At 35.6% G+C, this 24,650-nt stretch overlaps 1 protein-coding gene across 2 annotated transcripts in view; it reads left to right on the top strand.

Annotated features, from left to right (window-relative positions):
* NHS (NHS actin remodeling regulator) overlaps window positions 1-24,650 on the top strand; it is a 467,133-nt gene that overhangs the window by 395,568 nt on the left and 46,915 nt on the right. For both annotated transcript variants that reach the window (XM_051984428.1, XM_051984427.1), the window contains exon 2: window positions 9,641-9,793. In XM_051984428.1, the coding sequence (XP_051840388.1) occupies window positions 9,641-9,793 (153 nt within the window). The remainder of the gene's footprint in view (window positions 1-9,640; window positions 9,794-24,650) is intronic.

The raw sequence follows: 24,650 nt of genomic DNA, 5'->3' as shown, positions 1-24,650 counted from the left end.
CCTCACAAAAACGCTGAAGTGATTTGCCATTTCCTTCTCCAGTTCGTTTTATAGATAAGGAAACAGAGGCAAACAGGGTTAAGTGATTTGTCCAGGATCACCCAGCTAGTAAATGTCTGAGGCTGTATTTGCACTCAGGTTTTTCTGATTCCAGGCCTTGTTCTCTACCCCACTGTTCCACATAGCTGCTTTCAAGATCCTTATTAGGTGAGTGAAATTGGGCAAGTCAAACAACTGCTCTTTACCTCAGTTTCCTCATCTGTAAAACTGAGGCAATTATATCTTAGAGTTGTTATAAAGTGCTTTTCAAACCTTAAAATACTATGTAAATACTAGTTATCATTTCTTAAATGCCAGAAATCTTTGCTGAATCCTTTATTTGTGATTTTCTTTAAGAACCTTCTCAGTAATACTCCATGGTAGAGGGAACCAGTGATGTATATGATTTCAAATATTATCTAATGTGAAATCTTCCATTTTTAATTTGGAAAGAATTTAGGGTATTTTTATGCATCAGCTATACCTTTCTGATAAAACTTGACTTAAACTAATGTAAATGTTAATTTGCATTCCCTGAAAATATACAAAAGTGAAAAGTGACCCAAAAGTCTTTCAGATGGCATGGAAAGAATGATCCAGGAGATTGGTAGATGGTATTGGAAAGTTGACCTAAAATTAAAATGTAGCCTGCTTAATGGCTAAGTCATATATGGATAATTCAGAGACCATAGGAATCAGGGCCCCAGCAACACTGGAAGAGATAACAAGGAAGATTCAAGAAAAGCAGTAGTCTAGACTAGAGCTGTATAGAAACTTCTTAGATATATCAAAATAAGTGGAGTAGAAATCGCCTTTTCTTGGTCTTTGTGTCATTATTATTAAAGCAAACATACCTGAATGGACTAAGCCATACTATCTTCACCTGCCTGAATGCAAGTTCAGTCTCTGAATCATAGTTAGAAGAAAAAGAAAGGGAGGGAGGGGTTGGTGTGGAGATATTGGGCAAAACTTGATGTGTAGGGAGAGCCCATGAATGATTTGGATCAATTTTAGTTAAGATGTTGCTTAGGAAATCAGATAGTCTTTCCAGGATAGTCTTTCTATTAATTACTGACTACAGGAGACATAATACTATCAAGGCTGTGTAATAAGAGTGTAACAAAGAAAGCAAGAGATAAAATTATTGTGGCAACATGGAAGTGAAATGCACACCTGACAACACATGGTAAAAATCTATTATATAGTCTAGCTGATAAAGAAGAGATTTTAGTTGAAGGAAGGGTGAAAAGTTCCTTTCTAGTTAAATGAATTGCCCATGTGTTGCTGGCTCTTCCAAGCAATACAAGTACTAGAACTCACTGACTGGGGTTCATTTCATTATAAATTGTGCTAGAAAAAAATTTTTATATGCTCCATGCTACAATAAATATGTGAAACATTTCTTACAAGGCAGAATCTGTGGTCCTAATCACTAATTCCTCTACTCCAAGGAGTTCCATAATGCTGAAACAGGGAAGGTTTGTGAGAGGTCATATAGTCCAGTCTCCTGACTACCCCCTCCTCAAATGTCTGGATGAGAAGTTCTTTATGTCTAAAACAAAAATATCAACCCATATCTTCTAGATACATATGTTGTACATAAAGATGTACAACACCTGTCCCCTTTTCAGTTTCACTGGGGCCTCATCAATAAGTTCCTTATGAATTTCCCTCTGATTCAAATGACTGTAACAGGTTTAGATTAGGGGTTGCTGTGGATTTGATCATTCAAGACATAATGATCAATTGCAAAGCTTATGCATGATGTGGCAGATGGTCCAATACCTCTTTTGTTAGCCTCATGGAGCCTTGTGCATTTCTACCTATTCTATTTCCAGCTAAGGGATGATGTTTTTTTTTCCCCTTTTGGGGGAAGGAAAAAGGAAGTTTGAAGGGATATTGAAGAGCTCCCAGAAAGGAAATTCTTACAGATATAGAGCAACACCATTCTAAAATTTGTAGTTCTTGGAAATTCAGTGGATGGCCAAAATTTGGGGAATGGCTAAATAAATTATAGTATATGAATGTAATGGAATATTATTGTTCTGTAAGAAATGATCAGTAGGCTGATTTTAGAAAAGTCTGGAAAGATTTAGATGAACTGATGCTGAGTAAAGTGAGCAGAACCAAGAAAATTTTATATGAATATAATGGTATATTATTGTTATATAAGAAATGATTAGATTTATTTCAGAAAAGTATGGATAGACTTAGATGAACTGATGCTAAATGAAGTGAACAGAACCAAGAGAATATTGTAGACAACAACAACAAGATTATGTGATGATCAACTGTGATGGATTGATCTCTTTTCAACAATAAGGTGATTCAAGGTCAATAGACCTGTGATGGAAAGTGCCATCCTCCTTCAGAGAGAGAACTATGGAGACTGAATGTGGATCAAACCATAGTATTTTCACCTTTCTATTATTGTTGTTTGTTTGCTTTATGTTTTTTCTCTCATGCTTTTTTCCCTCTTGATCTGATTTTTTATTTTTGCTCAGCATGATGAATGTAGAAATATGTTTAGAAGAATTGTACATGTTTAACTTATATCAGATTGCTTGCTGTCTAGAGCAGGTGGGGGAGAAAGAGAGAGGAAAGTTTGGAACACAAGATTTTGAATGTTGAAGACTATTTTGCATGTATTTAGAAAAATTAAATACCATAAAAATAAAATTAAAAAAATTTATAGTTCTAGAGTTGCCTGAAGTACTGAGAGGTCAAGTAATTTTTCCCATGATCACCCAGCCAGTGACAGAAGCAGGACCTGAACCTGCTTACCCTAATTCCAACCTCCTGTCTCCACTACTCCATTCTGCCATTCTATCTCCCTTTAGAACCTTGAAATTCCTGCATGGATCAATACTAGAGAGAAAGGCACTAGCCTCTGGGATAATGATGTCAAACCATTGGCCTTCCTCCCTTCCTGAACCTCAAGTTTTAAAACTAGAAGTAATGGGCCCAGAATAGAGCTCTTGGAATACTCTCTATTCTGTTGCCTAGCCAGGCTAATAGGTTTCTAATTTTTAAATTTTTTTTTCCAGCAATCTGCTCTTTTTCTAAGAATCACAGTAGAAGAAGAGCTTGAAGGACATGAGGCAGTTATTTAACTCATCCCCTCTTTCTCCAAGCTGTCACAGGCACAACTGGAATGGATTAATTTGCTACCAGCCTCTGTTGGTTTTGGTAATGGCCTCCCTCCTGGGGGGAGTTGACCTCTTGATCTCCAGTGAGAGTCTGACGTATTAGTCAACAGCCAGGTCATTGAACCAGAACATTCCTCAGTAAGCTGCTGAATAGAGCATCTGTCTCATAGTGGTGTACTTGTTTATTGGTTCATCCCATCTCTTCCTACCCCCACCCCTTCCCAAATTCAAGAAAATTCTTCAAAATATAAAGGTCCATCTGGATTGGCCCTGAATTCAACTGCATAGTACTCTGTTGGTAATCTAAGATGTTGGGGTTCTACCTGTTTGATAAACAACTTCTCCTGAACTTTCTTTCATGATCTCCAGGGCACAGTGATCTCTGACTAGCAGACTAAACCTGATTCATCCAAAACTGTGATTACTGAACTAACTAGTGAAATAGAAGTTTACTTTGCTATCTTGCCTGCTTCCCTTCTATCTTCATCTCCTCCTTCAGATACACTTTCAAATATACACAGACATAAATCCATCCCCAAGGAAGGAGGCTAGATTTTCTAGTTTCTCTCTCTCCTGGGTTTGAATTTTTCTGATACAAAGATGTTTTTTTAACAACATAAAAATAGCAAAAAGATAAACCATCCTGTAGTTGAAGATGAAAACACTTAATATTCCTTCATCCAGTCCAATCTAATAGTTCCCAAACTGGCCTTCAAACCTGAAGAAGCCATACAAATATTACTGAGAATCCATATGTAAATCCACAAATAAACAAATATATCTTTTGGGCAGCGAAATGGTAAAGTGGACAGAGCACTAGGCTTGACATCAGGAAAACTCATCTTCTTGAATTAAAATCTGACTTCACATACTTACTGACTGTGTGACTCTGGGCAAGTAACTTAACCCTGTTTGTCTCAGTTTTCTGTTCTGTAAAATGAACCACTCGAGTAAACTTGCCAAGAAATTCCCAAATGAGGTCACCAAGAGTTGGACATGACTGAATAGCAGCATATCTTTTATAAACTGAATAAAATAAAATAGGTGGTACAGTAGATAGGATAATGAATATGAAGTCAGAAAGTCCCAAGTTCAAAACCTTAGAGCACTTCCTAGTTATGTGGTTGTAGGCAACTTACTTAACAACTCTGCATCTTAGTTTCCTCATCTTGAAATGGGGATGATAATAGCACCTACCTCATACAGCTACTATGAGGATGAAATAAGTTAATATATAAAGTTTTTTTCAAATCTTAAGGTGTTACATAAATGGTGTTTGTCATCATGATCTTACATGCACAACTGTATTTGTCAGTCAACAAATACTAATAGAATAAGTGCTTTCATGTAGAGGATACAGTCTTTGAACATCTGTGATGTTTACAAAACTGATTTTGAACTTGAAAAGGTTAGGAATTATTAATTTAGTCCATGTAATCCTACTTCATCATTTGGATAATAAATTCTATGAAGACCTGCATCATGTTTAGTCATTTTTGTATCTTTGTAGAGTAACTTTTTTTGTCTCAGGACCCCTTTTTTTCATCTCAAAAATTGAGAACTTTTGTTGATGTGGGATATATCTCTCAATATTTATCATATTAGCAATTAAAACATTTTAAGAATTTTTATGAAAATAGTTTTGACCTTTTTGACCCCTTAAAAAGGCCTCAGGGACTCCCCGATGTCTCTGTACTTCCTTTTGAGAACCATTGTTCTATATACCAGGACTGGTGCTTCTCACATGTAGCGACTCAAAAAGCATAGTCATTTGAATGAATTTATTCATTCATTATCCTAAGGCATTTTTTCTAAAATAAGCCCCTTTCATAAACTAGCACCAGCTGACTAACTTACCAAGTAAAAAATTACACATGAAAAAGGCAAAATTGTTTAGGATATGCTTCACATTCTTATTGTTTATATGAGCCTAATCCTGATAGGAAACTTTACCACTCAAAAGTAAGTGGAAGGATATGCCTTCTGCCAGGTGCCAGTTATTAGAAAATTGTTGAATTTAAAGTTGAAATGGGCATTAAGGATCAAATCTGAAAATTCTTCAAGTGGTCAGTGCATCTTTGGACTGCAGGTAAATAACACAGTGCCTCAACATGTAGTAGGAACTTAAAAATGATGAACTTCGGTAATATTTATAATATCCTTTATTGTATATATTAGGTGAGAATCTTAGGCTTTACTCAAGAGTTTGCATCTGAATCTTTAATAAAATAGGAATATATAGATTTTTTCCCCAGTGGGTAGATCTCAATGCTAATAGATTTGATGGCACTCTCTCAAAAAATTTTTTTTGGAACACAGCAAACCAAAAAAAAGTTGAATAATTGACAAAAATTAATTACTGAAAAGATAAATTGTTATCCAAAAGCATATTTGGGAGGGTTTTTTCTTTTTTATATATAAGATGATGTATTCTTATAGATGACTATAGTCATTCTTTTTTGTCTTCTAGCCATATTCCCAATACTTCAATCTGAGTTTCTTTGTAATATAATGAATAGATGAGAGAGTGAACAAATAAAGTATTTATTAGGCACTTATTATGTGCAAAATACTGTGCTAATCACTTAGACATACAAACTGGAAAGAAAGACAAGCCTGTTCTGAAGGAACTCACATTGTAATAGAGTAGACTACACACATGAAAGATTTCAGCTGAAAGTCATATGGAGAAGTCCAAGGATGTAGCAGCAAAGCAGATAGTAATTCTTTTTTGATGCCATTTCCACTAATAAAACCTTACTAGTTTCGGATGTTGAACCATTTAAAATACTAAGGATTTTGGTCATAAGAACTTTTCCTTCTGCATCTTCAATAAATATAACTTTAGCCCTTGCAGGAGCAATTTCAATGTTGTATCTCCATATTGCTTCCCAGGGTGATGGCTGCAGTCAGTGGACTCTAATTATTACTATTCCTAAAGCATTGGAATATCTGATTATTTCCATTGGGGGTCTGAGTGGAGATTGTGGAAAAGGTAGTAATTGAGCTGGCACTTGTTGTCTCCTCTTCCTCCCCCCCCCCTCTCTTTGTCTGTCTCTCTCTCTCTCTCTCCCTGCTTTGCTCAATCTTTCTCACTGTGTTTCTCTCTTTGTGTCTGACTCTCTCCCTCCCTCCATGCTTTAAGTGCCTTGCTGCTTGGTGCCTGACCTGTGACTAGCAAATGGTTAGTAGTTGATTTTGGGTTGGCTGAAGGACTGGGCTAGAAGCAGCTCTTTTAGAGTTGCTTCTCTATGTGATGATCGTGAGGGCTTGGGTGCTGTCACTTCAAAGCCTTTTGTGCTTATCTGCCTGTTGATGGCAGTGTGTGATTTATGGAATTGAAGAAAATGAGGGTTGTTCTTGATATTGATTTTTCTCCTCAAAGATGGCTTAAGAGGTTGGGCTGAAGACAAGACTGATGGTGTGGGGGACACTGTCATTACCAGGGCTCAGGGGCTGAAGGGGTAATGTTTCTATCAGATTCTAAGACAATGATGATTAAGATGGTGCCAATGAGTAATGAATTGAACCAACTACACCCAGCAAAAGAACTTTGGGAGATGACTATGAACTACTACATAGAATTCTCAATCCCTCTATTTTTGTCTGCCTGCATTTTTGATTTCCTTCACAGGCTATACACTATTTCAAAGTCTGATTCTTTTTGTACAGCAAAATAACTATTTGGACATGTCTACATATATTGTATTTAATTTATACTTTAACATATTTAACATGTATTGGTCAACCTGCCATCTGGAGGAGGAGGTAAGGGGAAGGAGGGGAAAAGTTGGAACAAAAGGTTTGGCAATTGTCAGTGCTGTAAAATTATCCGTGCATATATCTTGTAAATAAAAAAGCTATTAAAAAAAAAAAAAAAAGATGGTGGCCATGGTTTGACTTGCCTGGCCCATTAAATCTTTTGCATCTCCTTTGGTATGCAATATTGCTCCAGGTAGGATGATTTGCCTGTCATGAGAGTGGTAATTGGTTGTCATAAGTGAAGCAGTGATCATGTGACTTGACATATAAACATTGGAAGCTCAGATTATGAGAATCTCAGATATAATCTGAAGAGATAGCAAATTATCTATCCAAATAGATATCCAAAAAGATATCCAAAAGATATCCAAATTTCCTTAATAGATATTGCCTTTTATTAGTGACTCCTTCTGGATCTTCAATTCATGAAGAGGGTAGTGCTTAGATTAGAAACATTTTGCCAATGTTTCAAGAAGGAATATGTGAATGTGCGGGACATAATAAGGTACAGGTTAAAAATAAGACTTATTATTAAGCTGAATAGGAATGGAAGAAGGGAGAAACCAGAATCTTAGAAAGTCTTATGATAAGTTTAGTTTTAAGGGTGTAATGTATTACATTATTGCGGAAGGCAGTTCTTGTCATTCAAAGATGCAAAACTCAAAACTTCTCCTTCCTGTTTTCTTTTTCTTTTGATCTCTAAATTATCTTGTGATTTTAAGATTGAAAGAATAAAAGATGGATTGGCAAATTATTTTAGGCAAATGGGGAAGCTTGGAAGAATGCACAGGAATTAAGAGGAGGCAAAATGAGCAAAGGAAGCTAGTTGTGATGTGATGAGACTCATCAGAGCAAAGAAAGCACAATGTGAAGCCAAGAGGGTATATTGAGACATGTCTAATATTGTCATAACCAAACCAGATTCTCAGTGCATAAAATTGGCCCTGAGACCTTCAGCCTCTTTAATGTCTCAAGCAATAATTTCCTAAGTGGAATCTTCCTCATTTTTAATAGTCACAGCAGCTTCCTAAAGAGATTAACTTACCCTCAAGAAGTGATTTATATCCTGGAATTACTTGACTCAAGGTGTATTAAGAAAAATACCGGCATGATTGGAAATGAATAAAATAAATTTCGGGGGACATACTGCTGTGCTAAACAGTGCAAGGCACTTGAGCAATCTTCTGGGTTATGCCTGGATTGCCAAATACATATTTATTTATGTGTAGTTCCTATCCACTGCAGAAGGACCTTAGATGAAACAGTATTACAAGGAGCAATTAAATCCTCAGGAACAATGTTAGAAACAGGGAATTGCCTAGACATATTACAGCAGATAATGTTATTGTAGAAGGATGTTTATTATTATTGCCTGCATACTACTTTTAATGTTCTATAAAGAAAGAGATAATCCATATGAGAACCCCAGAAATGGGTATGTTGAATTTTGAATTTGAGGTAAGGAGTTGGAATTGGGCAAACTGATATAAACTTTCAAAATTAAGTAGGTTATCAGCTTAGAACTGCAGGAACCAGGCACTCAGATAGGGAGGGAAGCAGGACAACATAGAGACCAAAATTACATGAAGGCTCAGAATGAATAATAAATATTAATTCAAGAACCTGGAGATCTTAGAACCTGAAAGGGTAAGAGCTGTCAGCAAAGAGGGCCTCCTTAGCAAAAGTGACCCTTTAGTTCACCCATTGTTTTGAAATATTTTCTTTTTTAAAACAGGAACTAATCCCTGTACGTAGCTAGTCTCCAATTTTTTTTGGGGGGGGAGGGGAGCAAAATAAGAGGAAGGTAGAAGAGGTACAGAAAGAATAAATGAGATGAATGAAAGAAATGAAAGCACTTATTAATGCTGATTAAGTTCCAGGTGCTAATACTAGATATAAAAAGGGAAAAAAAACTTTAAAAAAGTAATAACAGTCTCTGTCCTCAAGGAACTTATATTGTAATTATGGGAGATAAAATGAATAGGGGAGTGATAGCCATAGTGGGCTACAGGTTTATAATGTTACTGGGAACCCTGGAAAAATAGATTTCTTTCTAATAGCTAGGCTCTTGTTTGCCTTTCATTCTGGAAGAGGAATATGATTTCATAAAGATGATACCATGACATGCAAATGAATTAGATTTAAATGAAGGAAGGCTATGCAAAGTCATCAGTCTCACTTTATTTTCTGGAGCTATATAGGTTCAGTGGCAAGATGTAGATCAGAATGACTGGAGAAGACCCTGGATGCAATGGTAATATTGATTTGATTATGCTTCTTGGAGAAAGGGAGTGGTTTGAGATCAGGGGGTAGGCCAAGAAGTCAGGTGCTAAGTTTGATGAGAAGTAACTATTTAAAGCATGAATTGAGTCTGCATAGATATATGGGGTTATGTGAGATGCTTATCAATCACAAAGTGGGGGGGGAGGGAAGGAGCCCCAGGAATTCAAGATATAAAAGGTTTAATTCAGGCTATAGTATATGATAACCTGAGAATCAAAATCCAAGGAATCCAATCATTTAACAAAGTAAAAACTATCCTTTTGGTAAAGAAATTCTCATTCTAATAGGATTCAAATTCTCCTACTTCCAGGAAATAATATCTAGTTTTTACCATGAGTTTATGTGGGAGAATAGGGATCAACTCAAAGCAACCAGTATAAAATGCCTTTTTCTTTTCCCTTTAACAGCTGTCTCAAATCTGGATGTGGAGAGTAAATTGAGTATCTACTACAGAGCCCCTTGGTACCAGCAAAGAAATATTTTCCTTCCTGCTACAAGGCCCCCCTGTGTGGAGGAGCTGCATCGTCAAGCTAGGCAGAGTCTGCAAGCTCTGCGCAAAGGTAAGGGAGACCAAATGATTAAGGAAATGGAAAAAGGGTAGAGCAATGATTGGGTCATTTTGAGCTACTGCGATATCTGGTGAGGACATAATAAGCAAATATAGTTAATGATTGAGTGAGGATGTAAATGAATGAATGAAAAAGCTTTTATAAAGCACTTACCATATGCCAAGAACTGTGCTAAGTGCTATGGATTCAAATATGAAAGAAAAGATGGTTCCTATCCCCAAAGAACTTACTTAACATTCTAGTAGAGGGAGACACTATATATGGGAGAGTGGAATCAGGGAAGGGTGTTTTAGTTTGGAAAGTCACTAAAGATGGTTATTGAAGCCACAAGCAAGAATGGACTGACCTAAATCTATTGCAAAAGCAATAATGGTTTCTTAACATCTTTTTTCTTTGCAATTGAGAACAGATGTTCCAATAAATGATGATGAGATTCAGTACCCCTAAAGGGTAACTGTTGCAGAGGTATTCTCCTTACAACTAGTTTCAAAATGAATGCACTCATTTAACAGAAACTTATTGAACCACAACCATGTGCAAAAAAATAAATTCCAAATCTCAAAGAACTTAGAATTTTGTTGATTTGTTGATACATAAATAACTCAAAACAAAGCAAAACAAAACTATTTGTTGATTTGTTGATACACAAATAACTTAAAACAAGGCAAGCAGGAAACAGCCTGAGATAATAAAAAGAACCCCCACTTGACAAGGAATCAGAAAGTCTGGATTCTAGATCTGGTTCTGTTGCATTGTGTAGTAGGTTAAAATAGACACATGAAATGAATCATGAATCATGAATTTTTTAGAGATGCAGATTCAAATCTTGGCTATGTTACTTGTATGACCTTGGACAAATTATTTATCTTTTCTTGGCTAAAGTTTCATCTGTAAAATGATGGGGTTGGATTATATAATCCCTGAAGTTTCTTCTAGATTTAAATTTATGATACTAGTAACCATATTACTTTTTTCAAGTCAATTAAGCTTCTCTAAACTTGTTTCCCCTTGTGGTAAATGAAGATAATTATGTCTGTCCTTTCTTCCTTAGATAATTATGAGGATCAAATAAAATATCAGATTTCAAAATATTTAAAAACTTTGGAGCACTATAAAAATGGAAGTTATTATAACTCATCATCATAATAAGAGTGTCAATGCTAATGTTAAAGATGATGGTGGTAGTGGAGGTTGTTGGTAGCAATAAAGTACTACATAGAAGGCTGAGTTGGGCTTTGGCCAACGTGGATTACTAATTGATGAAGCCAATAATTCTGAAATAATCTGTAGTATAAATCTAGCCAAATCAAGCCTTTTAGCTGAAATTATTTTTGTCCTTGTTACTTTTAACCAATCAAAATTGATTGTACTTTTTAGGATTCAGTCACAACTCAACTATTAGCCAGGGAATAGAGCTCATCATTGTTTTTTCCCTAATAGTAACATTAGAAATTAAGGAAAGAAAATGACCATAGGGTCCTCAAGAAGTAATTCTAAAGGGAAGAATAGAAATGGTGATATCCTATACTGGATAAGGAATGATAATGGGCCAATGATAAATCACATAGTAGTAGCCTGCTTCAAGTCATCTAGGTAGCAAATATTGGATGCAATGGAGCTTACCAAAATTGCAGAGAGTTATTACCAAAAAATACAGGCACTATAAACATGGTAGAATTCTTCAACGTGCAGAATTACACGCTTGTAATATTCACAAGATAATGTAATTCTGCCATCTTGTGGCTAATAGTAATGCCTACAAATGGCCACAGTGCAAAGAAAAGTGAATGAGGACTCTTCCTGACCCTGCTTAGTTGCATGCTTTTTAAAAACCACCACATCCAGTTAGGTATTTGAATAATCATCTCTTCCTTCCATTTTTATGGTCCACCAGAAACCATTCTCCCTAATTACTTTGCTTAGTATAGGTGTGTGTGTGTGTGTGTGTGTGTGTGTGTGTGTGTGTGTGTGTGTTGCTTTTTGGGGGATGAGGTGAAGAATTCCATTGTTAAGAAAAGACAGGGATTCTATCTGGTTTCAGGAATCATCTCTAGGGAAAGATAACTTTAAACATCTATATGATTTCAGAATGGAGATAGGTCCTACTTGCTATCTGATTCCTGGAATTTCTTTAATTGGGGAATACAAAGAGCTCATTTATACAGCAATTTAAGATTTACAAAGAACTTTCCCATATAACAGTCCTGTGAGGCTGGCAGAAGCTAAAGGGTTTGTCTCTTATTAATAAGGTTCACAGAGGTGGTCTAACAAGGTGGGATAGGAGGTTGATTTAAAATTAATTTTCATTATGATATAAGGGATTGGTACCAGATTCCAGATTATGATAGAGAGGAATAAACAATGAGGGTACCATGGGAGGAGATGATGGAAGAAGAATATTGTAGCACCAACCTAAGAAGTTTACCAGAGCAAAATGGACAGATTTTTGAACTGGTTCTAACATTTTGTCAGTTATCTGACCTTGAACATGGGATCATTTCACTTATCTGCACTTTAGTTTCCTCACTTGTAAAATGACTAGATTATCTCAAAGGTTTCTTCCATGTATTTGTTTTATGATTCTGCTTCTCAACTTTTGCTTAGGCCCATCTCTGTACTTCATAGAGTAATAACAGGGCCTCTTTGATCCAAGTAAATATGAGTTACCCCTAAGGCTCTAGCCTGGGCCTCTTTTTCCTCCTTGTACATGTTCTCTTCATTTGTCAATATTATCTATTCCTATGACTTTAATTATTGGGCGCCTTTCCTCCCTTACTATCTCTGTGTTCTTAAAGTCTTTTGTCTTTCTCTAGCTCTTTCTGTCTCCCTTTTTCTTCATTTCTGGTTCCATCTGTCTCTCTCTTTCTTTCTCTCACTATGTATAAATGTATATATATGTGCATACACATATATATCACACATACAAATATACGTTCAAGTATCTATACATATATATTTACTGTCCCAACATCTGCCTAGCGCTTTCTCAGTTGGTTAATAAATATTGTTGTTGTTTGTTCTTCATTCTTAAAAACAACCATGACATCCAGGCAGTAACACCATGATATGCAAAAGAGCAAAAGAATTTTATTTAAGTGAGGATAGGCTATGCAAAATCACCTTGTCTCACTTTCTCCTCCAGAGCCATCTGGGTCCAGTGGCAAGATATAGATCAGGGTGACTGGAGATGGCCCCAAATGCATTAGAAGACTGTGGCCTTTTTAAGCTAAGGTGTTTAACAGGTCTTAGTTTGTCAAAGGCAACTCCCAAGCAGTGATTAAGACTAGGTAAGAAATGTGGCAGAGAATGGTCTCTTTTACTTAGTCAAAAAAGAAAAGTTGACAAGTATTTATTAAGTATATATGAAGTGTCAGATATTGTACTAGGTAATGAAGACACAAGTAAAAAGAACAAAATAATCCCTACTTCATGGAGTTTATATTTCTAATGTGGGAGATAATGATACAAAAATATAAAGTTAATACACACACACACACACACACACATATATATATATGCATAAAATAATTAAATATAAGGGAGTTTGGGAGAGAGAGAAGGCACTGAAGGGAGGAAGTGGGGAAGGGGGAAGACTGGAAAAGCCTTCCTGCAAAAGAAGATGCCTGGGCTGCATCTTTAAGAAAAGAAAAGGACTCAATGAAGCAGAACCAAAGAAGGAGTGCATTTTGTGAATGGGGAGGCAACTAGTGCCAAGGTTAGAGATGGGAGGTAGAGTGTTGTATGTGAGGAACTGATAGAAGACCAGTGTCACAATGTTTTCGATGGAGAGCAATATCCAATGAAGTTGGAAAAATAATTCCTACCTCCACTACATCTTTCATATCTGTTCCTTTCTCTTCACTCACACAGGTACAATTCTAAGACAAGGTCTCATTACCTTTATCCTGGGCTCTTCTACAAGCCTTTAATTGGTCTCCCTGATTCAAGCCTTTTCCTATTCCAAGCCATTCTCTTACACAACTGCCAAAATTGTTTTCCTTAAGGGTACATCTGACCATGTCACTTTCCTACTTATTAAATTTCAGTAGTTCCTTATTTTCTCCAGCATAAAATTCCTGCTTGTCTTTTAAAACTCATAAAAATTTCACCCCAAATTATCTTTTTCATTATACATTCTCAAACTTAACTGTCCAGCCAAACTGCTCTTCTCTCTATTCTTCCCACATAACACTTCATTTCCTATGTTAGTGCTTTTACAGTGATTCCATTCCTGGAATTCACTTCTTCCTTATCTCCAAGTCCCAGAATCCCTCTCTTCCTTCAAGACACAGTTTAAGCATAACCAACACAAAGCTTTTCTTAGTTTTACTTGGTAGTCCTCCTTTATGTTTAATTACCTTGTATTTATTCTATGTAAACTTAGATGTTCATGTTCTCTTGCTCAATTGAATGTAAATTCCTTCAGATTAGGAATTGTTTCATTGAGGTCCTTGTGATTAATATGGTTCCTAGAAGATAGAAAACGTTCAGCAATTAATAGTCTTAGAAATTTTCTTGATAGGCCCTGAGGTTTTAAGTAACCAAGGTCTCATAGCCAGCATATCAGAAGCACTTCAACCCAGTTCTTCTTGACTGGATCAATTTTCTATATGTAACACTATTTTCTCTCTTCTTTTAAGGAAATACATTCCATTTTCAGGCATCTCTAATTCTTATGAAGATCTTTATAATGAGATAATATTTACTTCCTTAGAACTTCCACCCATTCATATGGGTTCTGTCCTTTTGAAAGTAGTTAAATAAGAATTCTTTCAAATGACAGCCTTTCTAATACCTGAATATAGCTATAAAGTTCCCATCTCGAGGCTGAGCCAACTATATCTGGAGGTTAAATGTCTTCACTGGAGATAGTATGCTACAGCGAAACATGTGTTGGACTTGGGGTCAAAGGAGATATGACTTTGAATTCCCCCTTTGACATTAACTGCTGTTACTGTGTGATGCACACAGTAAAATGGGGATAACAAAAGGATCTACCTCCATGGATTGTTGTGAGGATCAAATGAGATAATTTTATAAAGCAATTTGCAAAGCTTAAAGTTTATGTAAATGCTAGATAGTTTTGTTGTTGAGAAGCTCAAACAAAATAATGGAGGTAGAACCCTATATCAATTATGATTACAATTCTTTTCCTTGTTCCTCAAATGGCATCATTTCGAGACCTCCCATTTTGGTTCCTTCTCCTGAAAATTCTGATTTTAGAGTGCTTCCCAAAATATCATGTCTAAAATTAAGCACAATATATTAGTTTTGAATACCATGAGGTGGTCAGCTAAGATATGGAAGAAGATATACCTCTCTTAAATTCTTTCTGTTTCTGAGTCATGATAGTTACAAATAATAATAGTTATATGTGTCTCATATATTTGGAACATTTTCCTTTTGGGCCTGTGAATGAATGACTATACCAAAGAGACGTCAGTAATTTAGAACAACGGGCTGAATTTATTCAGATAAAATTTAATCTTAGGATCAAAAATTTTACTTCTTGAGGGAGGTGGGGATAATGGTCAAGGCAATTATTCCTGTGAAAAAGATTCAGGAGTTTTAGTAGACTACTATCTCAATATGAGTCAAAAATATGACAGGGAAATTAAAAAAAAGTGAAACATAATCTTAGACTGCATTCTTTAGAAAATGGAAGGTTATTGTACTGATCAAACTACATCTGGAATATTGTGCTCAGTTTGGAGTGCCATATTTCAGGAAGGATTATAAACTGGAGAATGTCCAGAAGAGGATGAACAGATGTAAAGTGCCTTGAGAGCATGCCATAAAAGTTCACTGAAATGATGATACTTAGCCTAGAGAAGAGAAGACTTAGGTATGTTAGCTGTCCTCTAGATTAGACTTGATCTGATTGACCCCAGAGTACAAAACTTGATGCACTGGGTGGAAACTGCAAAGATGAAAACTTAGTCTTGACATAGAAAAAAAATTCCTAATAACTAGAACCATGCAAAAGTGAAAAGGGTTGATATGAGAAGATCATCCTTATCACCATCATCATAACAATCACAACATTTAAATTTACAATTTACAAATGTCATCTTAATTTATCCTCACAACAACTCTGGGAGATAGGTGCTCTATTTTATAGTTGAGGAAACCAAGGCATATAAGGATTGTGACTTACTTAGGATCAAACATTTAATAAGTACCTAAGTCCAAATTTGAAGTCAGATCTTCCTAACCCCAGGTCACTGTGACACTTCGCAGACTAAAACTAGTTTCATCACTTATTGAAAATAACTTCTATACAAGTATTATTTGGATTAAATGTTCTTTGAGATTCTGAGATGTTGAAATTATGTGACCAATCTTTCCCATTAGGGGAGTCATTTACTCTACTTTGCTTTCCCAAACCAGCTATAATAGCAACATACTTTAAAAGAATGTTATTCATTCCAACACACTTAAAAATATACAGAAATAAAAAATCCACTAGTTGTAATATTACTAAGAGAAAATGTAGTCTAATTCTCAAGAAGTCAAGAAATGCTGTTTGAGGGAGCATGGGAGATGGCAGAGTAGATAGAACACTGGGACAGGAATCATAAAGACCTGAGTTCAAATCTAGCCTCAGATATTTACTAACTGTGTAATCCTGAGTAAGTCACTTAATCTCTACATTCCTCAGTTTCTTCAACTATAAAAGAGAGATAATAGCACATACACACACACACACACACACACACACACACACACACACACACATATATACATACAGACACACTCACTTCCAGGATTATTATAGAGATCAAATGAGATAATATTTGTAAAGGATTTAGCATAGTTCCTAGCACCATATAGGTACTTTTAAACTTTTTTTTTTAAATAGGTACTTATAAATGCTTGTTTCCTTCCTTTGTGCTGATAAAATTCTCTCTTGGAGTCTCAGTTTCCTAAGATGTAAAATTAAGAGTATAGATAATATGATCTCTATTGTCTCTTTCAGCTCCAAGTTTCTTTGGTTTTATGATGGTAAAATAGGTCATCTTTATGGACCTAACAGATAATAGAACTAGCTCCCAATGACTGTTAACTATATTTATTTTCAATGGTACAGTTAGATTTCATTGTTCCAAAGTGGTTCTCCACATTTGAATGGTATAACAGCACCAATACATATACATTTAGCCTTTATTTATCAGTTTCCAATTACTACTCTGTTCCCTTAAACATCTCTTCCCTCCTCCCCAAATTCCTTGCTAAAATTGTTAGCAAAAAGCTTCATTTGACTCTTTTGAATGTTTCATCTTCCCTTTTTCCCCCATCCACTTTGGTGGTGCTGCTGAGGAACAACAGTGTCCAAGAAGCAAGAATCCAGAAATGGAAGGAGGAAAATTAGGAAGCAGAGATTAGATGGTTGATTCCTTACTAACAGAGACTAAACTATTCAAATATAGTTTTACATAAATAGAAAAACCTAGAATTGAAATTTGATTTATCTGGCTACCCAAGATTGGATAGGATATTGATAATACCCCATATTACTATAGTGTTTTAAAGTTTGGTATTTGAACTTGACAACAATTCTCCGAGATAGGGCTGTCATTCCCATTTTACATTCATAAGCATTAAATATCTCAAGAAACTAGTAAATACTGGAAAAGGGATTTGAACTTAAGTTTTCCTGGCTGAGTCAGAAACTCAAACTGGGGAGAGGGAGGGAAGGTAAAGCAAGAAGAAGGATAGAAGAAATTGAAAGGGAAAGAAGGACTAGTTCCTCTTGCATGCCCAGGCCAAAATTTAATTTTGTATGGCTATCCTAGCTCATTTGGTCAAGGGGACATTTTGAAACACTGAAGTAGCACTGAACTAGGGCTCTCTGTATCTTGGATTATCTAATGGCTAGAACTCATCCAAATGGTGAATTTCATGGCTCTAGGCATGCAAAATCTAATGAGACGCACTAATGGCCTCTGGTTTGTGAGTGATGCCTAGATACAGTGCAAATTCTTGCCATAAATTGATCTGAGAATCACCATCCAGTTGAGGCTTTATTGAAACTGACAGATGGCTGTGGATCCAGAAGAGTATCATGATTTTCTTAAGTATTTTAATACTAACAGAATACTTTCCTTACCATTTCCTTCCCTCCCTGTCTCCCCAATTTCTTCTACCTAACAAGGAGTTTGGAAGCTCCTTGGGGGAATGCAATGTTTTTTTTTTTTGTTTGTGTCTCCTCAGAGCCTAACCTAGTACATATAGTGACTGCTAAATGAAGACAAAAATATAGACTTATAGTTCCTTTGCTATAAAGAGCTTCTGACCAAGAAAATTTCTCATACCAACACAAGTTAGTATCTCCTTTGAAACTTACAGTTTAGAAAATTGCTTATAGCATCAAGAGCTAAATAGCCTGTCCAGGGTGTATATAGGCAGCGTATGATGGGAACCCAGATATTCCTGGCTAAACGTTCAACTCTTTTTCCATTATACCACACTGACTTTGTCTTAATAAATGGCTTCTTAAATTGAATTGTTGCACTCTATGAGGAAGACATTTATCTTCATTTTATAGATAGAGAATGAGAGGAACAGAGACTTTAATGACTTAACAACATAAACAACTGGAAACAGCAAATCTGCTATTTGCACCTATGTATCCTAACTCCAAATCCAGGTCGTTTTTTACTACAGTCTAGAAAATCTTACTTTTATCATGATTGATATGCATTTACTAAGTTCCCACAACACCATTTAGTGTTTGAAACATTGGTGTTGATAGTTTAGTTGAGTTGTCCCTAGTCAAATGAGATACATTGTATTGACTCAAAATATAGTAAATGTATATTTTTCCTTTTGATATTTTCACTCTAAAATGGAGAAAGAAAAGGAAATCATCTAGGCATTTTACACTGGTCTGTTGGCCACTCTTAGTATCCTTCATTAGGGTTCATATTACCATTTATTAAAGAATAATTGCTCATCTAGAATTATAAAGTAATCAGTCATAAAGTTCATTGAAATCATTCCTTTAGCCATTCTGTATTCTGTATTTTTTAAAGACTGAATTAGAAATTAGCAAATCATAGAAAGTATTATTTACATCAAAGATTTCCTTTTCTATCAAGTTTCTCAATTAAATATTGATCTAAGTAAATAAATAAGAGTAAATAAGTTTCTTCATCCCCAGGTATTATCTCTGTATCAAGTTACAACTAAATTGTAGATTCTGTGATTCCAGGCGAATAAGGAGAATGAAAAGAATGAAAAATGGAGTTGAAAAACAGGAAAATTACTTCTTCCCTCTCATCTTAAAGAATGATGCTTTTTAGCCTTCTATTAAGGTCAAAGTTGATTGCATTTTATTCAAAAATAATTTAAAAGTTGCTCATTTCATTGAAAGGAAAAAGATGTTGGGAAAGGGGTGAGAAACTGAATAAAAAAACTTTTTATCTCAAAATATGTATATGATCTAGGTAGGTGTTAAGATGGAATATGTTTTGGTTTTCTTCAGTCTCTTGCCTCTTTGAGGGTCTGTCATCTTCTGAAGTCACAGCTCTGAACTCTCAATCCCATGAACTCTCTCCTATTCCAGCTAAGAAACACAGAAAAAACAGATTGTTTGATGAATTAGAATGAAAGGTAAATAGGCCACCAATTAAACCTTAACCCAATCCCTCTGTCACTTTAAGGACATTTCTTGGGAGCACTAGACTTGGTTCCCAACACAAAAGAAGGGAAATACATTAGTGATTCATAGAAAGCTGCTAGGGAAACTCTCTGTAGTTCTTGGTAATATGGGGCTCCAGATGATCATAGAAATCATACTTGTTCTCCAGGGCTGAGTTCCCATAGTTGATCCTCATGGCTAACTCTGTGGAATCATCATTTCATGGCCACATTTTTGCCTCTACTAAGTCCCTCTCTTGCTTGTTCCTCTTAGCTCCCTCTGTCTTGACCTTTACAAGACTTCTCCCCAACCTTTTCAAAATATCCTATGTGCAGAGTCTTTTCATGGTAAGAATTCATACTCAGCTTTTCCGGACATAGATTTCTAGAAAGCAAATGAATCAGGAATAAATGGAATATATGGACAAAGCTAAGATGGTGGAGAGAAGCCAGAAAGTTGCCTGAGCTTTCCCCAATTTTCCTTAGAAACAATGTTAAATCAAGCCTCTAAGCACATTCTGGAGTGACAGAACCCACACAAAGACAGAGTGAAATAATTTTCCAGATTAAGGTAAAGGACTTTAGGAAAGATCTGTCTCACTTGGATAAAAGGAGAGTTCTAGCCTAGTGCAGACATGGATAAGCTCTTAGCCACAATATCTTCATAAGGAGGCCCTGTGGTCCTGGCTTAGTCAGTGGCCCTGCAAGCCAAAGATGGAGGATCTATCCCCAGGAGAGAAGACAAATTGCAAGCCTCAAGTCCCAGCCAACAGACACAATGAGGCTGGGCCACCCTAGTGCAGTGGGCAGTTCAAAAGCACCTGAAGCCCTCATGAGGAAAAGCAATGACCAGGCCCCTGATCCCCAGCATAAAAAGCTTGGGACAGTGCTCTATGTATCCCAGGACCAGAGTTCAACTTTTGAAGTCACGAAATAGGTTAAAAAATGAGTAAGAAACAGAAAAGAGCCCTAACCATAGAAAACTACTATGGTGATAGGGAAGATCCAAATACAAACTTGGAATAGGACAACACTGTCAAAATATGACATATGAAGCCTCAAAGAGGAATGTGAATCTAGCCCTTAAAATCCTTCTGGAAGAATTCAAAAAAGATTCTAAAAATCAAGAGAAAAAATGGGAAAAAGAATAATAATTACACAGAATTGTGGGGGGGAAAAGAGTCAACACCTTGGAAAAGGAAGCACAAAAACTGACTCAAGAAAACAGCTCCTTAAAAAATATAGTTGGCCAAATGAGAAAAAAATCTACTGAAGAAAACAACTCCTTTAAAAGAAGAATTTGCTAGATCAAAGCATATAGTATTTCCACCATTTTTTTGGTTGTTATTTGCTTGCTTATTTTTTTTTCCTTTCTTGTGTTTTTCCCCTTTTGATATGATTTTTTTGTGCAGCATGATGAATATGAAAATATGTTTAGAAGAATTGCACATGTTTAGCCTATATCAGATTGCTTGCTGTCTTGATGAAGAGATAGGTAGAGAGAGAACGGAGGAAGCGAGGGAGAAAAATGTACAACACAAGGTTTTGCAAAGGTGAATGTTGAAAATTATCTTTGCATGTATCCCCTCAATGGTAGAAAACTCATCCACACCTTTCTTTCCTGTGCATTTTTTTTATCATTTTCTTCTTCTATAAACCCATAATTAAGAGAATTAACCCAGTGTTCTAGAAGCCACCCCTAGGTATTGTCATTTCATAGTATTATTAAGGTCTTCTGCTATCCTTTATCTTGACTAGGCAATCTCTTCTCTTCTCTGGATATCTTTCCCACCACTTCTTGCATGCCAGACATGGTTAATAATATGACAGAAGCTAGTAAAATCCACCATAACTTTCTCTATTAATGTGAAATGTTGATTTTTCAGAGATTATGCTATCTCATGACTACCAGATACACAGCATTACAAGGGGAATATGGACATTAAACAGACGGGGATTTGTATCATCTAGTAACTTGAGATTGTTGAAAGAATTTTACAGTTTCTTTTTTTTCTTTTCTTTTTTTTTAAATAACTTTTTATTGATAGAACCCATGTAATTTTTTACAGCATTATCCCTTGCATTCACTTCTGTTCCGATTTTTCCCCTCCCTCCCTCCACCCCCTCTCCCAGATGGCAAGCAGTCCTTTACATGTTGAATAGGTTACAGTATATGTGTGCAGAACCAAACAGTTTTCTTGTTGCACAGGGAGAATTGGATTCAGAAGGTATAAATAACCCGGGAAGAAAAACAAAAATGGAAGCAGTTTATATTCATGTCCCAGTGTTCTTTCTTTGGGTGTAGCTGCTTCTGTCCATCCTTGATCAATTGAAACTGAATTAGCTCTCTTTATCGAAGAGATCCACTTCCATCAGAATACATCCTCAAACAGTATCGTTGTTGAGGTATATAATGATCTCCTGGTTCTGCTCATTTCACTTAGCATCAGTTCATGTAAGTCTCGCCAGTCCTCTCTATATTCATCCTGCTGGTCATTCCTTACAGAACAATAATATTCCATAACGTTCATATACCACAATTTACTCAACCATTCTCCAATTGATGGGCATCCATTCATTTTCCAGCGTCTAGCCACTACAAATAGGGCTGCCACAAACATTTTGGTATTTTTAGTATCTCTTTGGGGTATAAGCCCAGTAGAAACACTGCTGAATCAAAGAGTATACACAGTTGGATAACTTTTTGAGCATAGTTCCAAATTGCTCTCCAGAATGGCTGGATATGTTCACAATTCTACCAACAATGTATCTGTGTCCCTGCTTTCCCACATCCCTTCCAACATTCCACATTATCTTTCTCTGTCATTCTAGCCAATCTGACAGGTGTGTAGTGGTATCTCAGAGTTGTCTTAATTTGCATTTCTCTGATTAATAATGATTCGGAGCATATTTTTATATGGCTATAAATAGTTTCAATTTCTTCATCTGAGAATTGTTTGTTCATATCCTTTGACCATTTATCAATTGGAGAATGGTTTGATTTCTTATAAATTAGAGTCAATGCTCTATATATTTTGGAAATGAGGCCTTTATCAGAACCTTTGACTGTAAAAATGTTTTCCCAGTTTATTGTTCCCTTCTAATCTTGTCTGCATTTGTTTTGTTTGTACAAAAACTTTTCAATTTGATATAATCAAAATTTTCTATTTTGTGGTCAACAGTGATCTCTCATTCTTCTTTGGTCATAAATTCCTCCCTCTTCCACAGGTCTGAGAGGTAAACTATCCTGTGCTCTTCCAATTTGTTTATAATCTCATTCTTTATGCCTAGGTCATGAACCCATTTTGACCTTATCTTGGTGTACGGTGTTACGTGTGGGTCAATGCCTAGTTTCTGCCATACTAATTTCCAATTTTCCCAGCAATTTTTGTCAAATGTCATTCTTATCCCAAAAACTGGGGTCTTTGAGTTTGTCAAACACTATATTATTAAAGTTATTGGCTGTTTTGTCCTTTGAACCTAACCTATTCCATTGATCAACTAGTCTATTTCTTAGCCAATACCAGATGGTTTTAGTAACTGCTGCTTCATAATATAATTTTAGATCTGGTACAGCTAGGCCACCTTCATTTGATTTTTTTTTTTCATTAATTCCCTTGAAATTCTTGACCTTTTGTTTTTCCATATGAACTTTGTTGTTATTTTTTCTAGGTCATCAAAGTAGTTTTTTGGGAGTCTGATTGGTATAGCGCTAAATAAATAGATTAGTTTAGGTAGTATTGTCATCTTTATTATATTTGCTCGCCCAATCCAAGAGCATTTAATATTTTTCCAGTTGGTTAGATCAGACTTAATTTGTGTGGAAAGTGTTTTGTAATTTTGCTCATAAAGTTTCTGATTTTTCCCTTGGCAGATAGATTCCTAAATATTTTATACAATCAGTAGTTACTTTAAATGGAATTTCTTTTTGTAACTCTAACTGTTGGGTTTTGTTAGTGATATATAAGAATGCTATGACTTTTGTGGGTTTATTTTGTATCCTGCAGCTTTGTTGAAGGTTTGGATTGTTTCTAATAACTTTTTAGTAGAGTCTCTGGGGTTCTCTAAGTATACCATCATATCATCAGCAAAGAGTGATAATTTGGTTTCCTCATTACCTATTCTTATTCCTTTAATCTCTTTCTCAACTCTTATTGCCAAAGCTAGCATTTCTAATACAATATTAAATAGTAACGGTGATAGTGGGATACCTTGTTTCACTCCTGATCTTATTGGGAATGATTGCAGTTTGTCCCCGTTACATATGAAGCTTACTGCTGGTTTTAAATAGATGCTACTGATTATTTTAAGGAAAAGTCCATTTATTCCTATACTCTCATGAGTTTTTAATAGGAATGGATGTTGGATTTTATCAAATGCTTTTTCTGCATCTATTGAGATAATCATATGGGTTTTGTTAATTTGATTATTAATATGGCCAATTATACTGATAGTTTTCCTAATATTGAACCAGCCCTGCATTCCTGGTATAAATCCTACTTGATCGTGGTGTATTATCCTGGGGATGATTTTCTGTAGTCTTTTTGCTAATATCTTATTTAAGATTTTAGCATCAATATTCATTAGGGAGATTGGCCTATAATTTTCTTTCTCTGTTTTCAACCTACCTGGTTTAGGTATCAGTACCATGTCTGTGTCATAAAAGGAATTTGGTAGGACTCCTTCATTCCCTATTTTTTCAAATAGTTTATAAAGCATTGGGGCTAATTGTTCTTTGAATGTTTGGTAGAATTCACATGTAAATCCATCTGGTCCCGGGGATTTTTTTTTTAGGGAGTTGATTAATAGCTTGTTCTATTTCTTTTTCTGAAATGGGACTATTTAAACAATTTACTTCCTCCTCTGATAATCTGGGAAGCCTATATTTCTGGAAGTAGTCATCCATTTCGCTTAGGTTATCAAATTTATTGGCATAAAGTTGGGCAAAGTAACCCCTTATTATTTCTTTAATTTCCTCTTCATTGGTGGAAAGTTCTCCCTTTTCATTTTTAAGACTACTAATTTGATTTCCCTCTCTCCTTTTTCTATTTTCAGATTTACCAAAGGTTTATCAATTTTATTGGTTTTTTCATAAAACCAACTCTTAGTTTTATTTATTAGTTCAATAGTTTTTTTTTTTACTTTCTATATTATTAATTTCTCCTTTTAATTTTAGAATTTCAAATTTAGTAATTGATTGGGGATT

This window comes from Antechinus flavipes, chromosome 3, assembly GCF_016432865.1.
Source record: "Antechinus flavipes isolate AdamAnt ecotype Samford, QLD, Australia chromosome 3, AdamAnt_v2, whole genome shotgun sequence".
Classification (NCBI taxonomy): Eukaryota; Metazoa; Chordata; class Mammalia; order Dasyuromorphia; family Dasyuridae; genus Antechinus; species Antechinus flavipes.
Note: the sequence above shows the minus strand (reverse complement) of the source record. Positions and strands in the feature narration are given on the sequence as shown.